Below are 12,730 nucleotides of genomic sequence, written 5' to 3' on the forward strand. Positions count from 1 at the left end.
TTGTGGGAATCTGGCAAGGGTTTTGTTGCCTCTGGTGGTGGCGGTGGTGATGGTGGTGGCAGTGGCAGCGGTAGCAGCAACAGCGGCGTGTGTGTGTGTGTGTGTACACCATACTTTTGTGTGTGAACGGTGCCTTAGCATGTGTACTGTGTGTGTGCACAATGCTTGAGTGTATGTATGTATATCACTCATGTACACAATGCTTAACTGTGTGTGTGGGCAATGCTTGAAGGTGTGTGTATGTGTACCATGTATGTGCACAGTACTAGAGTGTGTGTGTACTGTGTATGTGCCCATGCCTGGCTATGTGTGTATATATACCATGTGTGTACATGTGCACAATAATTGAATATGTGTGTGCACTGTGCGTAAGCACAGTGCTTGGATGTGTATGAATGTATGCACATTCGTAGTGTCAAGGAACATCTTTCGGCAAAGACAATTATAAGAAATCCCACTCTGAATTTGATTATTAGTAGGCAGCTAATACTGAAATTTGAAATTTAATAGTAGGAACTTCTGTTCTCCCCTCCCTCTTCTAAATGTCTTGGTGTATTTTAGGAATGCTGTCTGTTTTCTTTTCCCACGGGCGGCTGGTGTAACATTGCCTGTTCTGTGTAATAGCTCAGCAGAACCCTGCAGCTCAGCTTCCTGCCAGGCAGCAGGAGATTGAGATGAACCGACAGCAGCGTTTCTTCCGCATCCCGTTCATCCGCCCTGCTGACCAGTACAAAGACCCTCAGAACAAGAAAAAGGGCTGGTGGTATGCCCATTTTGATGGACCGTGGATTGCTCGGCAGATGGAACTCCACCCTGACAAGCCACCCATCCTTCTTGTAGCTGGTGTGTATAATTCACAGGGGGAAAAATCGAGCAAAAAAGAATTGTAAAACCTTGGATAAAGCATTCTAATGTATAATGTAATAAGTCAATCACTGCATTTCAGAGTTGAATGACAGCTTGCAATTCAGTTGCATATCCAGTTAGTGGAAGATTAACTAACTGATTTACAAAACAGCATGGTTTTTATGCCTGTTTAGAGAACATAAAAATATATATCCTATGAAACTTGTCATTGGTGCTTATATCTCTGTCTGTGGTTTTTGTACTAGCTTTGAGGGCATACAGGATATGCCTGATAACTTCTTTGATCAATGGTGGGATTTATACATTTTGAGAATCCTTAGTGGGGGCAATTTTAAGTGATTTCTGGAGCACTTAATAAGATTTCCATCTTAGGGAAATAGTTATAGGTTCTCAAATCTGTGAGAATTGTTGGGTGCTCCAGGAAAAACACTCATAAAAATGCGGTGCAAAGAGATGGTAATTCTGTGATGTCTCCTGTCTGCAGGCAAGGATGACATGGAGATGTGTGAGCTGAATCTGGAGGAGACGGGTCTGACTCGGAAGCGTGGGGCTGAGATCTTGCCCAGACAGTTTGAAGAGATCTGGGAGCGCTGCGGAGGCATCCAGTACCTTCAGAGCGCCATCGAGAGCAGGCAGGCCCGGCCCACCTATGCCACGGCCATGCTGCAGAATCTGCTCAAGTAGACCGCAGGCTTCCAGCCTGGTCCTGGCTCGCACAGGCAGGGAGGTGGTCAGAAGTGTTGCCATTCCCTTGCTCCTGGTAGGACGCCTTATGCAAAGTGAACAGATTTTATTAATCATGGATTTTGTTAATTTGCTCAAGGTTAATTAAGGTTGACGTAGTGGATTCAGGACCTAAAGAGAGAATAGCCCTGGTCCCAGCAGTGACTCCCCACCTCTCGCTGTTCTGATGCTGTCAGCATCCGGGCAGACTCCACACTTCTCACTCTCTGCACACTGACTACCTTAAGTCCATGGTGATTGTTCTCAAGGGCGAGACTCTTTTGTTTTTAAATCTCAAAATACGTGTTTTTTTTTTTTATAAAGGATGACACAGTGCCTTTATAACCCAAGATAATGGAACTCTAGCTTTGTTTTATGCAAAAATGAAGGTACTTAAAATGATTAAGGCACAGAGGTTTTTGTTCTAAAAAGTTGTATTTTGTCTGCTTTTTCTGAAATCCATGGAAGTGGGTTTATCCCTTCTTGCAGTGTGCTTAGCCTGAGTGAAGCCCAACTTCTAGAATTCTGGAAAGAGCCTTAATGTATAGGATGTATTGTGTGCAGAAGAGGTGCAGGGCGTATGCAGCATAGACACAGGGCACTTTTCTACCCAGCTCTGTGCTACTCTTGGAATCTTCTCTTCCTAATTCACAGTTGAATAAAGGAATTTCAGATCATTCGAATGACTGGAGGTTTTGATATAGCTTAGTTTCATTTTGGAAGGGATGCAGGGTTGAGGTGGTGCTGTGACTTTCCTGAACTGAACTCTAATCCTTCCTGACTTCATCTCAACTGTAATTTTTCAGTCCAAGCCTTGTCCAAGTTACTTCATGTGACTTAAGTCGGTGTGTTGCTTCAGACATCTCTCCTTCCCCGCTCCCTATTCCAGGCATCTGTTTTGGTCTTTGGAACTCAGTAACTGTAGAACTGTTTTATAAACTTGGTAACTCAGAAGCCCTTGCACTTAGACAGCCTGTTTCATGCCTCAGGTGGTTTTAAAACACCCCGTTTTGTGTGCTGTCAGTCCTCATAGAAGGCAGCAGCTGGAGCTAATATTTACGACTTTAATATTAGGAACTTAGAAACAAAACTGCATCCAGGAGTTATGGTGACACCCAAAGGAGTTTTTTTGTTTGTATTTTAGAATAACAGAGAGTAAAAGTATTCTTTACACTGCCCCCCTTTTTTTAAAAGCAGGTTTCACTGTGATTGCTTAGTTTCATCCCATCATTAGAGGAGGGAGTGGTTTTCCTGAGTTTACTGACAGTCCTTTAAAAATATCTCCTGGACTATGTGCATACACTGCCCTTTTTAATAAAATACCCTAGCTGTTGAAATTTCTTTAGAAAGATGCCTCAGTTAGGAAATACTTACCAGTTGATGAGATCAGTGTCTAGAAGCCAGAGATTCTGTTGTCATGACTCCTCCTCTCAATCTGTCTTAGTACTGAAGTACTTATTTATTATGATACTGTGGAAATGATTGTTTCATATTAAGGAAATGAAATGGCCCCGTCTATACTAGTGATTGAAAATGTGAATGGGATTTTCTCCTGGAGGCTGTCTTACTGCTTAGACTCACCCACCATTGGGTCATTTGGTAATGTTGGCAAAGGTGTAGTTACTGAAATAAACAACCTGTTGTTTCTCTTTCATCTCTCTCCCTTGATTGGTATCTTTATTTGTGCAAGGCAGCAAATAAGCTTCATTTCCTAATCATCAATAAATATAGTCCTTGAAAGAAACCTAGGGGCCTAATTGATTGCTAGTGACTTGTTGGCTCAGCACTATTTACTGAAGTATTTTTCTGTGTCTTCCATATGCAAGAATGAGCACTAGATGAAAAATTAATCAGAAAGTGGAAATTAGTATGGCAGAACTTAAAAATTTAAAGAATTTATAGGAAATATAGGACAGCAAAGCATTGTTGAAAGTTTTTTTTGTGGTTTTTGACTTTGACAATTCTACAGTTAAATATTAAACCATTTTCTTCCTAATTATGTCACCTAGCTGTCCTACAATTTATCTGTTTCAAGTAGTCTCCTGAGTTAATTTTGCCAAGCAGGAGAATTGCCCCAATTCAGGCAGGCCTTGAGCCTTCCACATGTCCCGGTGTAGCACTCGGCTCCTTCCAGGGAAACTTTAGGATGTCATTTTCGGGTGCTCTCTGAGACACTCATCCAGCTTCTCTTCCATGTTTTGTAGATTCAGATCCATAAAGTCTATGTGAGACCTGGGGTCCTCCAAGTCAATTAATTCCTATTTTAGTCAACCATTTAAAATTATAACTTTAAACCAATATATATATGCTAAACATGAAGAACATAATGTCCTGCAGCATCGATGAGATGTGTGTTAGTTAGATGTATTCTCAGTGAAAACAGGGAGTCTCTAGAGGTCTTGTGTGTTCAGAAGCTGCAGCCCCTTTACTGTCAGGGAGACAACACCTGTACAGGACTAAGTAAAGCAGCAAAATAACAGCAGCCTGCCCTAAGGCATTCTAGTGAGGCAGCTTCTCACTCTGGCCTGTAAGAAAGGTTTCACAGGCCAGTGCACCCTTTTGTTTCACGTGCAACCAAGAGAACAGCTCAAGGCAAAATCTGGAGATGCTCGGGAGATTTAGACAGTAGAAAGCACAGGCGGAACAATAATAATAATAATAGATATTTATTACATGTGATCTTTATTAATTAGGTTGCTTTTTCCAGGGCTTCACACAGGTTAGGCACTACAATGGAGGTACCTCTGTGGCCTTTAATTGGATGCTTTTGGAAGATAGTTTCACTCACAGGTTATTAACACGGTTCTCAGGGGACTCAAATATGTAGACCTTTGGTTTCTTAAGATAGCTTCAAAATACTTGGATCAGCAGAATATTTATTGAACTAATCATTCTGTTAATACTAAGTTAATGATGATCTTACTTCCCTATATGGAAAAAAAGTTGTAGAAAGCCAGGGACATCGTACAATTTACTACTAGACCTCGAAGGAGATATAAATGCCTTCGCTCCAGTTGTGTAAGAGGGAAAACAATGTTTTGTTAGCTCAGCCAATCCTGAGAGACGTACAAAGGGTTGTTCCCGTACTTCCCCATTTACCTTTAATGCCAGTAAATACGTATTGAGTTTTAATGTCTCCCAGAATATGCACTAACAGTGGGGGAGGGAAGGACAGAGGACATTTAACAGTGAGGATAGCATGAGGTGTGGAAACAGTGATAACCGTAAGGGCAGAGAAGAACAGTAGTGGAAGAGAAGGGAAATCGTGCCTCCCCTGAAGACTGTGCCTCAGTTGGGAAACATGGATACACGCACTCCTGGGTCTTTGCTGAGGTTTAGGATGCGTTTTGTGCAGTTTAAGAACAGAAATTAAGGTTGGTAAAGTTGTATAGTGAGTAACCTGGTGTGTAGATCTTAGCAGATAAGAATGGTGTGGCTGAACTGGAGGTGCCCATCAAAGAACGTGGCATCCTGTGCAGGAGCCTGTGGGAGGGCAGGTAGAGAGTCTGCCTGTGTCAATGGCACATCTTTTGACGGTTTGGCGCAATTCACGGCAGTGTCTTCGTATCCCAGCATTGACCTTTGTACGGGGTAACTTTGATTCTTGGAAGTTTCCCAGGAGATACCTAGGAAAAATTAATGCACATTGAAACCAGCATAATCTTTAATATTAGTTTTCATCCGTGTAGAAACTCAACTTCAAACTACAAACAGGCTTATTGAGTTACCACTCTTCACTTCTGAAAATCTGTCTATTTGTAACTGTTAAGTTTTCTTCATGAAAAGTGTGTATCTAATACTCTCCTAAAATACTGATGTACCGGAAACTCAAATAAATGCCTTACATGTGGAACATCCTTGTGTGTTGTGTGCTTTTAATACAGGGTGTGAAATGTCACACTGTTGGTAAATCTCGGGCGTGGCATGCTGTGGATAAAGCCCTTGCTGGGTGGCTACATGGTGAGGCCAGCTCTCCAGGAGACAGGCAGGGCTGTGTGTGAGCCACGAAACCTGTTTGAGACTGGAGGCAAACCGTCCTTGGATGTTCACTTCAGACTCTGACAAACATGAGAAGAGAAAGTCTGTAAAACCTGGTGAGCCAGAGAAGAATCCCCCTAAGCTTCTGATCACAGGTTTTTTTTTTTTTTAATTTAGATAAGAAACAAGGTTGCTTCACAAGTCAGTTCCAGGTCCCTCTCCCTTTCCCTCCCCCCCCGTTTTTTTCCCCATCATGCGTGATTCTGAGCCTCAGGTTGTCTTTCTTTTGAGGAGCAACTCAGAAATCATTGGCAACAAAATAATCTGCTACTTAAGCAAGAACTGCTTATTCAAAACTAGAATGCCTAAAAGCTGGAGAGAGCTGGGGGGGGGGGGTGGAGAGAAGGAGGAACACACACACACACACACACACATACACACACACACACACACACACACACACACACAGAAACAGGAGGGAAGGAGGAAAGAACTGTAGATTATACTCATCACAGTGTAGATTATACTCAACAGTGCTTGATGCTACATTCGAACATAAGAAACATAACCCTCACACAAGTGATCAACCTTAAAATTAAAATATTTTTAAAATTTAGATTTAAAATTTTATGCGTATGAGTGCTTTGCCTGCCTTAATGTACGCAGACCATTATACCTGCCTGGTGCCTGCAGCAACCAATTAGAAGAGGATGTTAGAGCCCCTGAAACTGGAATTATGAATAGTTGTGAGCTGTCTTGTGGGTGCTAAGAATTGAACCTGAGTTTTCTGGAAGAGCAGTACGTGTTCTTCACCACTGAGTTCTCTCTCCAGCCTGCCTCCTCACTCCCAATTAAAATAATTAATTAAAAATGGTGTGGGTGTGTCTGCTTGTGGTTATGTGCACATGAGTAAAAAGGCCAGAGGAGAGTGCTTGGGTTCTTTGGAGCTAGGGTTGTAGGTGTGTGCGATCCACTCAGTGTGGGTCTTAGGAGCTAAACTCAGGTCCTCCGTTAGAGCAATACACACTTAACACCATGTAGCTATCTCTAGCCCAAATGACAATCTTTTAAATGTATATACTAATGTAAAAGATCCTGATCCCTGATACTGTACAACCCACAAAACAAGTTGCATGAAATAAGGTTTAAGTAATAATTTAAAGACAGAAAGAAGCCAATCTGGTTTTTGTTTTGTTTTTAACTTGACTGCCATCCAAAAGTAGTCAAAATGTGTTCCACTGATTGCTTTGAGTTTTGGCTAAAAACTTGTCTCCCCTCAAACCCAAGTTTAACCAGTCATCAAATACATGAGTATTATAGTTGAAACATGTTGGCTCTCAGTGTTAACTGCATCTTAGATTCCAGTGATCACTGAATGCATTTGCCTCCATTTTTCAGAAGTTAACAGAATGGATGTACTTTTCTGTAACAAAAAAAGGGTACCTTTCAACATACTTTAAAATATAATGTGTATATTTTCAGTTCTTAATTTCTGTTCCAATCCTGATGGTCAAATTCTTCAAACCCTAGAGCAGATAGTTCAGAATTTCTTTTCTTGACTACCTGGAAGACAAAGAGTTTTATTTTAAGTGCCATGCAAGGTCAAGTCAACAGTTCATTCTGGCCCAACTTCTGTTGGTGGGTGAGCGGGTGGGCTTGCAATTTAGGAAGTCTTTGAGGGGCCAGTATGACTTCCATTTATTATTAACTTTATAACCCACAAGGACCACATTCCTTCCTTTCCTAAGCCTAAGTACATTTCCAGGATGATCCTCTTTTTGAGCAGAGATGACACCACTAATCTGTTACAGTCTTCTTCCTTATGGAACACACATGTCCTTCCGCTACCACAACGCCTGTAGCCTTGGAGAATGAGCACTGATGCTTCGTGTTTGCTGTTACTGTCCTCCGCTCCTTCCTTTTTTAGCTGTGAAAAGTTGCATCCTTTTATTCAGTGGGAACCTCATTTGACACATGGCCCTTGACTCTATCCGGTATCTCAAGATTTAATTGGTGTTTGTTTCATCCTGGATGAAACAGGTTGTCTCTTGGTGTTAGCTCTGTGCTCAGGAGGTTGACAGTTGTATACAGTTTTCCTTAGGAAAGCAAATCACCTTTCAAAATAGCATCAGATTTTATCAATATCAGATCCTGTATTCTGTCATCACTTCATGGTCCTTATCTAAACTTGTCCTGTTTCTTTAATTTTTCTGGTTTCAAAAATTCAGATGGCACACCTCGTTGCCAGTGTGCAACTGAATAAAAATTGTTATTCCTTCTAGCCTTACAGTGACAGTGCCCTTGATTGCATGTCAGCTGGAAGTCACCTCAGGTGCAGGCCTGAGGAATGCGTGTTATTGATTGTCTCTAGAGTGAACATTGGATGCTTCCACCGATTGTTAATATCCATGAGTTCGTATAATTTTTAAAAATGGGTAATTTGGGAATGAAAATATACAATATCTTTTCCCTCAAAGTTCTTTTACAAAATGAAAGCTCTGTAGATGGTATATAACCAGACTAGACCACCTTATTTTTTTTTATAAAATAATCTTGGTAAAATAACTCAAATGTTTTATAAGACGACTTATTTTTGAAGACTTTTTGAAGTTGCTCATGTCTCACAAATAATGCTGCTTCTTTTAAAAAAGAATTGATTTTTATGTTATGTGCATTGGTGTTTTGGCTGCATGTATGTCTGTGTGAGGGTGTTAGGTCTAGAACTGGAGTTACAGACAGTTGTGAGCTATCATGTGGGTGCTGAGAATTACCCGTAGGTCCTCTGGAAGAGCAGTCAGTGCTCTCAACCCCGAGCCATCTCTCTACATTTTAAAAAAAACTTTGGGTGATTGTTATTTGAAATAAAAAGAAAATTAGGTCAGGTGTGACTGGTGCCTCCCATCCCAGGACTCCAGAGGCTGAGGCAAGAGGATGTAAAACTCAAGACTGGCCTGTGCTGTATAGCTTATTTCAAAACAGAAAAAAAAAGGAATTTAAGAATAATTTATATAAAAGCACTCAGTGCCACAAATATTATTACTTTGAGTTTTTTCAATTTTGCAAAACACACTTGACTACGAACACATTTTTTTCAAGAAAAGACTGGGACTATTATAAAATACATAGTTGACTCCTGTGATTTCATTATTTTGTCTATGCATTTCAGTTGATGAGTGTTTTGTCTCTCTCCTTGCACCAGGAAATACTTCCTCCTACCCACATTAAGTTTTGAAAGTTTACCAAATAAGGAATAGGTGCTTTACATAGCTCCATTAAAACTTAAAAAAAAAAGCGCAGAGCTGGTTCTATTTTGTTTTTCAAAATTCAAACTACTTCAAACCAACTTGTGAAAAAGAAAGTACAATTTTACCTTGTGTTGCTGACGTAACTTTTTAACCCTAAGTTGGTGGGCTTGGTTTGTAAAGTGATCTGGCGGCCTGCAAGAAAAAGCAACAGTGTTATCCTCTGCCTGCACGGAAGAGCACCTACTGTCTCATGCTATTTTGGACTTGAAATTGTGACAAATGAAAACAGCTAGAGCAACTTGCAGGTGCCGCCACCAGAATTTTGCCTTACAGATAGCTTATTTTGGGGGCGGTGGTCTCAGAAGGGTTGATGGAAAGTTGTGGGAAAGATGGGAGGATAAATTCATCATGCAAGGGATGGTTATTGTTCAAGCCAAGCTCTGAACCACAACTGCTCTGAGGACTTTTTAGTTCTATAGCATTTTCTCCACACTGCTACTCAAGAAAGGGTTGATTGTAACTGCTCTATATAGTTCTAGACTTTATTATATTATACAAATTCTGTTCATAATATATTTGCATTCACTTTTTGTTTTTCATCATAAAGTGGGGTATAATATCTGGAAGATGTCTTTCTATACAGGTTTCCTTGCAAGTAGACATTTACTCCTCCTAATCTTCTAAAAAGTGCATATGCATTGCTTTATTTAATTAATTTTTTGACAGTTCATAGCTTTGTATAACAGATTTTAGTAAATATATCACCCTCTGTTCTCCCGTCCACGCTCCCGCTGATGAAACCCTCCATCTCTGAGTTTCCTCACCCTTGGTAACAATTATATCTTGATAGCTCCTCTTCACGTGTGTCTCATTAGCCTGGCATATGAAACAGTAAAAAAAAAAGACCCTGTATAAAGCAAGGAACGACTCTGACTTCTGCACACATTTGGTAATTTGGTAGCATATGTGTGTGTATGTGTGGGGTAGGTGAAGGGAGAGGGGGAGAGAGAGGGAGGGAGGGCGAGGAAGGGGAAGAGCCTAAGAGAGAGTGAGATGGATTATAAAACAAGTCAGTGTGGTTCCATGTTTTGTTAAAAATTATTAAATTAATTCAACATAAATGTGGACACCAAGAGAGAACAAACATTGTGATGAGTTGTACCGCAAACTGACTTCTAACTTCCCATATTGTTTAGTTTTCTAATGAGGAGTGGTGCTGTTGCACTTGTGAGCAGAATACCCCACATTTCACACACACACACACACACACACATGCACACATGTGTGTGGAAGGCAGTAAGACAGCTCATGTCTTTCCTGCTTCCCTGTGGAACCAGTGCAAACACTAACAGCAGCAGCTCTAGTGCAAATACGAACAGCAGCAGCTCTGGACAGGGCTTCCAAGTGTGACCCTTGAATCACAGCCCTAGCTGTGCTTGAGTCAGAAGCAGGGCAGGGAAAGGTGAGAGAGGTAGGTTTCACAGGCTCCTGGAGATGTCCTTCACCTACAAAAATGACTGTCTTTTTTTTTTTGTCACTAACAACATGCACAATGCTATAGTATAATTTTCCCTTCTTAAATTTCAATTAAGTGCATTACAATATATTATATTTACACTTAAGAGTGAGGCCACAAGAAAGAAGCTCTAGGCAAGTAGGGTCCCCTGCTTCGTTTTATACATAAATAATTTACCTCAGAATATCCAAAATAACACTTCTGACTGGCGGTGTAGAGGAGTGCATGAATTTATCCACACGGTAGCTTTCTCAGAGTATGAGCAATGGATTCTTCTTGGGCCTTTGATCCACATGCTTGACTTACCTGCATGGAGCTGCCTGTCCTCGGTCGACCTCACATGTCTTTCCAAGGGGGCAGAGGTTCAGTTCCTGGTAGTCCAGGGTCCCGTGGCTCTCATGCCCCTGTCTGCAGTGACACTCTGCTTCCTGAGTCCACTCATTCTTTACACACTGGGCAAATTTGCCACAGTCCAGGAATTTGCAGGGATCCGCCTGATCAGCTGCCAGAGACAGGGCAGATTTTGATGAATGCCTGGATATTTAAACAGTGTGACTAGCAGCAGTCAAAGGTGATAGACCAAGTGTGTTTACCATTGCTCCATTTTGGAGTGTAGTGGTACTTAGGCTGGAGGAAAATGAAACATACACTTTGTATCTTTGATAGATGAATCTAGACCAGGGAGATAATATATTTATCTCCAACTCTAATTATGTGCAGACTTTGGAACACAGCAAAGTCATCTGGAGGCCACCTTCAGACAGATTCTTTCAGATGCGGGGATTATAAATCGAGAACATCTTGGGACGCTTTGTTCTGGAACCACATTGGTCATGTCAGTATCCCCCACCCCCTACCCCACTGCTCCCATAGAACTGACACTGAGCCCACACCAAAGCAGCAAATTGCCAAAGTCCCCGAGTACTGGTGGCGGAACTGCAGGCAGTCATTAGATTGCTGTTCTTTCTGCATTGAAATGGTTTTCTTTTTAATCCTATTACTGTGTCCATTATGTACATGGGCCCAGGGCAGGCGGCCATGTGTAAAACCACTCTTTCCCAACGCCCTGGAAAGTAATTATACAGTGAATTCCATGTAAGGAATCCAATTTGTTGTCCACTATGAGTTTGAGTATGAAGACAAATTTGGAGCCAAGTCAACCCCTCAGGAGTTGTTTGACCCGAGGCTTTGAAATGGGGGCCCGTGAGATGGCACAGTGAGAAAACACCTGCCATGAAGCCCAGTGGCCCAGGGTCAAGTCCCTGGATCCACATGGAAGGAGGGGAGAACTGACTCCTAGGTCTTCATTCCTGGCCTCTGTGTGTGCTACAGTGTACACACCACACAATACAATATATACACATATACATAAAACGTTATGAAAACTAGCTTCTCAGAGGGAGTTAGGAGAAAGAGAAGGGGAGGAGAGGAGAGGAGGACATGAGGGTGCAGGAAGATTGAGTTGGGGGAAGAACAGAGGAGAACAAGAAAAGAGATACCATAATAGAGGGAGAGCCATTATCGGTTTAAAGAGAAATCTGGCACTAGGGAAATGTCCAGAGATCTACAAGGTTGACCCCCAACTAACAATCTAAGCAATAGTGGAGAGGCTACCTTAAATGCCGTTCTCCTCTAATTAGATTGATGACTACCTTATATACCATCCTAGAGTCTTCATCCAGTAGCTGATACAAGCAGAAGCAGACACCCATAGCTAAACACTCAACTGAACTCCTAGAATCAAGTTTTAGAGAGGGAGGAGGGATGAGCAAAGGTGTTAAGACCAGGCTGGTGAAACCCACAGAAACAGCTGACCTGAACAAGGGGGAGCTCATGGACCCCAGACTGATAGCTGGGAAACCAGCATAGGACCGACCCAGATTCCCTGAATGTGGGTGTCAGTTAGGAGACCTGGGCAGTCTATGGGGCCTCTGGTAGTGGATCAGTATGTATCCCTTGTATACAGAATGGACTTTGGGAGCCCATTCCACATAGAGGGATACTCTTTCAGCTTAGAAACATGGGAGAGGGTCTAGGCTCTGCTCCAAATGATATGACAGTCTTTGAAGATCCCTCATGGAAGGCCTCACCCTCCCTGGGGAGCAGAAAGGGAATGGGATAGAGGGTAGGTGGGGGGCAGGGGAGGAGGGGAGAGAGAGGAACTGAGATTGACATGTAAAACATGCTTGTTTATAACTTAAATAAAAAAATCTGGCTTCTCTTGGATGTTTATGACCGGGACAGATGTTTTCATCATTGACACTAGCAAGGGCAGAGGCATGGAGGGGAGAAAAGTGAGCAGGAATCCCAGCTAGCAAGGACCAGAGGCTTGTGAATGGAAAGACTCAGAGATAAGATAGAGAAGGCATGGTGGCATTATTTCTGAATGCCACACTAATGT

At 41.9% G+C, this 12,730-nt stretch overlaps 2 protein-coding genes across 10 annotated transcripts in view; one reads left to right on the plus strand and one right to left on the minus strand.

Moving 5' to 3' along the window:
* Myo6 (myosin VI) overlaps positions 1 to 5,443 on the plus strand; it is a 149,731-nt gene extending 144,288 nt beyond the window's left edge. For all 9 annotated transcript variants that reach the window (XM_040740225.1, XM_040740224.1, XM_040740228.1 and 6 more), the window contains 2 exons: positions 625 to 843; positions 1,352 to 5,443. In XM_040740225.1, coding sequence (XP_040596159.1) covers positions 625 to 843; positions 1,352 to 1,551 — 419 coding nt within the window. In that variant the 3' untranslated portion in view covers positions 1,552 to 5,443. The remainder of the gene's footprint in view (positions 1 to 624; positions 844 to 1,351) is intronic.
* Positions 5,444 to 7,025: 1,582 nt separating this feature from the next.
* Positions 7,026 to 12,730, minus strand: part of Impg1 (interphotoreceptor matrix proteoglycan 1) — a 99,194-nt gene continuing 93,489 nt past the window's right edge. The window contains exons 14-16 of the mRNA XM_005073755.3: positions 10,636 to 10,831; positions 8,939 to 9,005; positions 7,026 to 7,131 (exon numbers count right to left, since the gene is read on the minus strand). Of these exons, the coding sequence (XP_005073812.1) occupies positions 7,054 to 7,131; positions 8,939 to 9,005; positions 10,636 to 10,831 (341 nt within the window). The 3' untranslated portion in view covers positions 7,026 to 7,053. The remainder of the gene's footprint in view (positions 7,132 to 8,938; positions 9,006 to 10,635; positions 10,832 to 12,730) is intronic.

Source organism: Mesocricetus auratus, unplaced genomic scaffold (genome assembly GCF_017639785.1).
Source record: "Mesocricetus auratus isolate SY011 unplaced genomic scaffold, BCM_Maur_2.0 Super-Scaffold_100691, whole genome shotgun sequence".
Taxonomy (NCBI): Eukaryota; Metazoa; Chordata; class Mammalia; order Rodentia; family Cricetidae; genus Mesocricetus; species Mesocricetus auratus.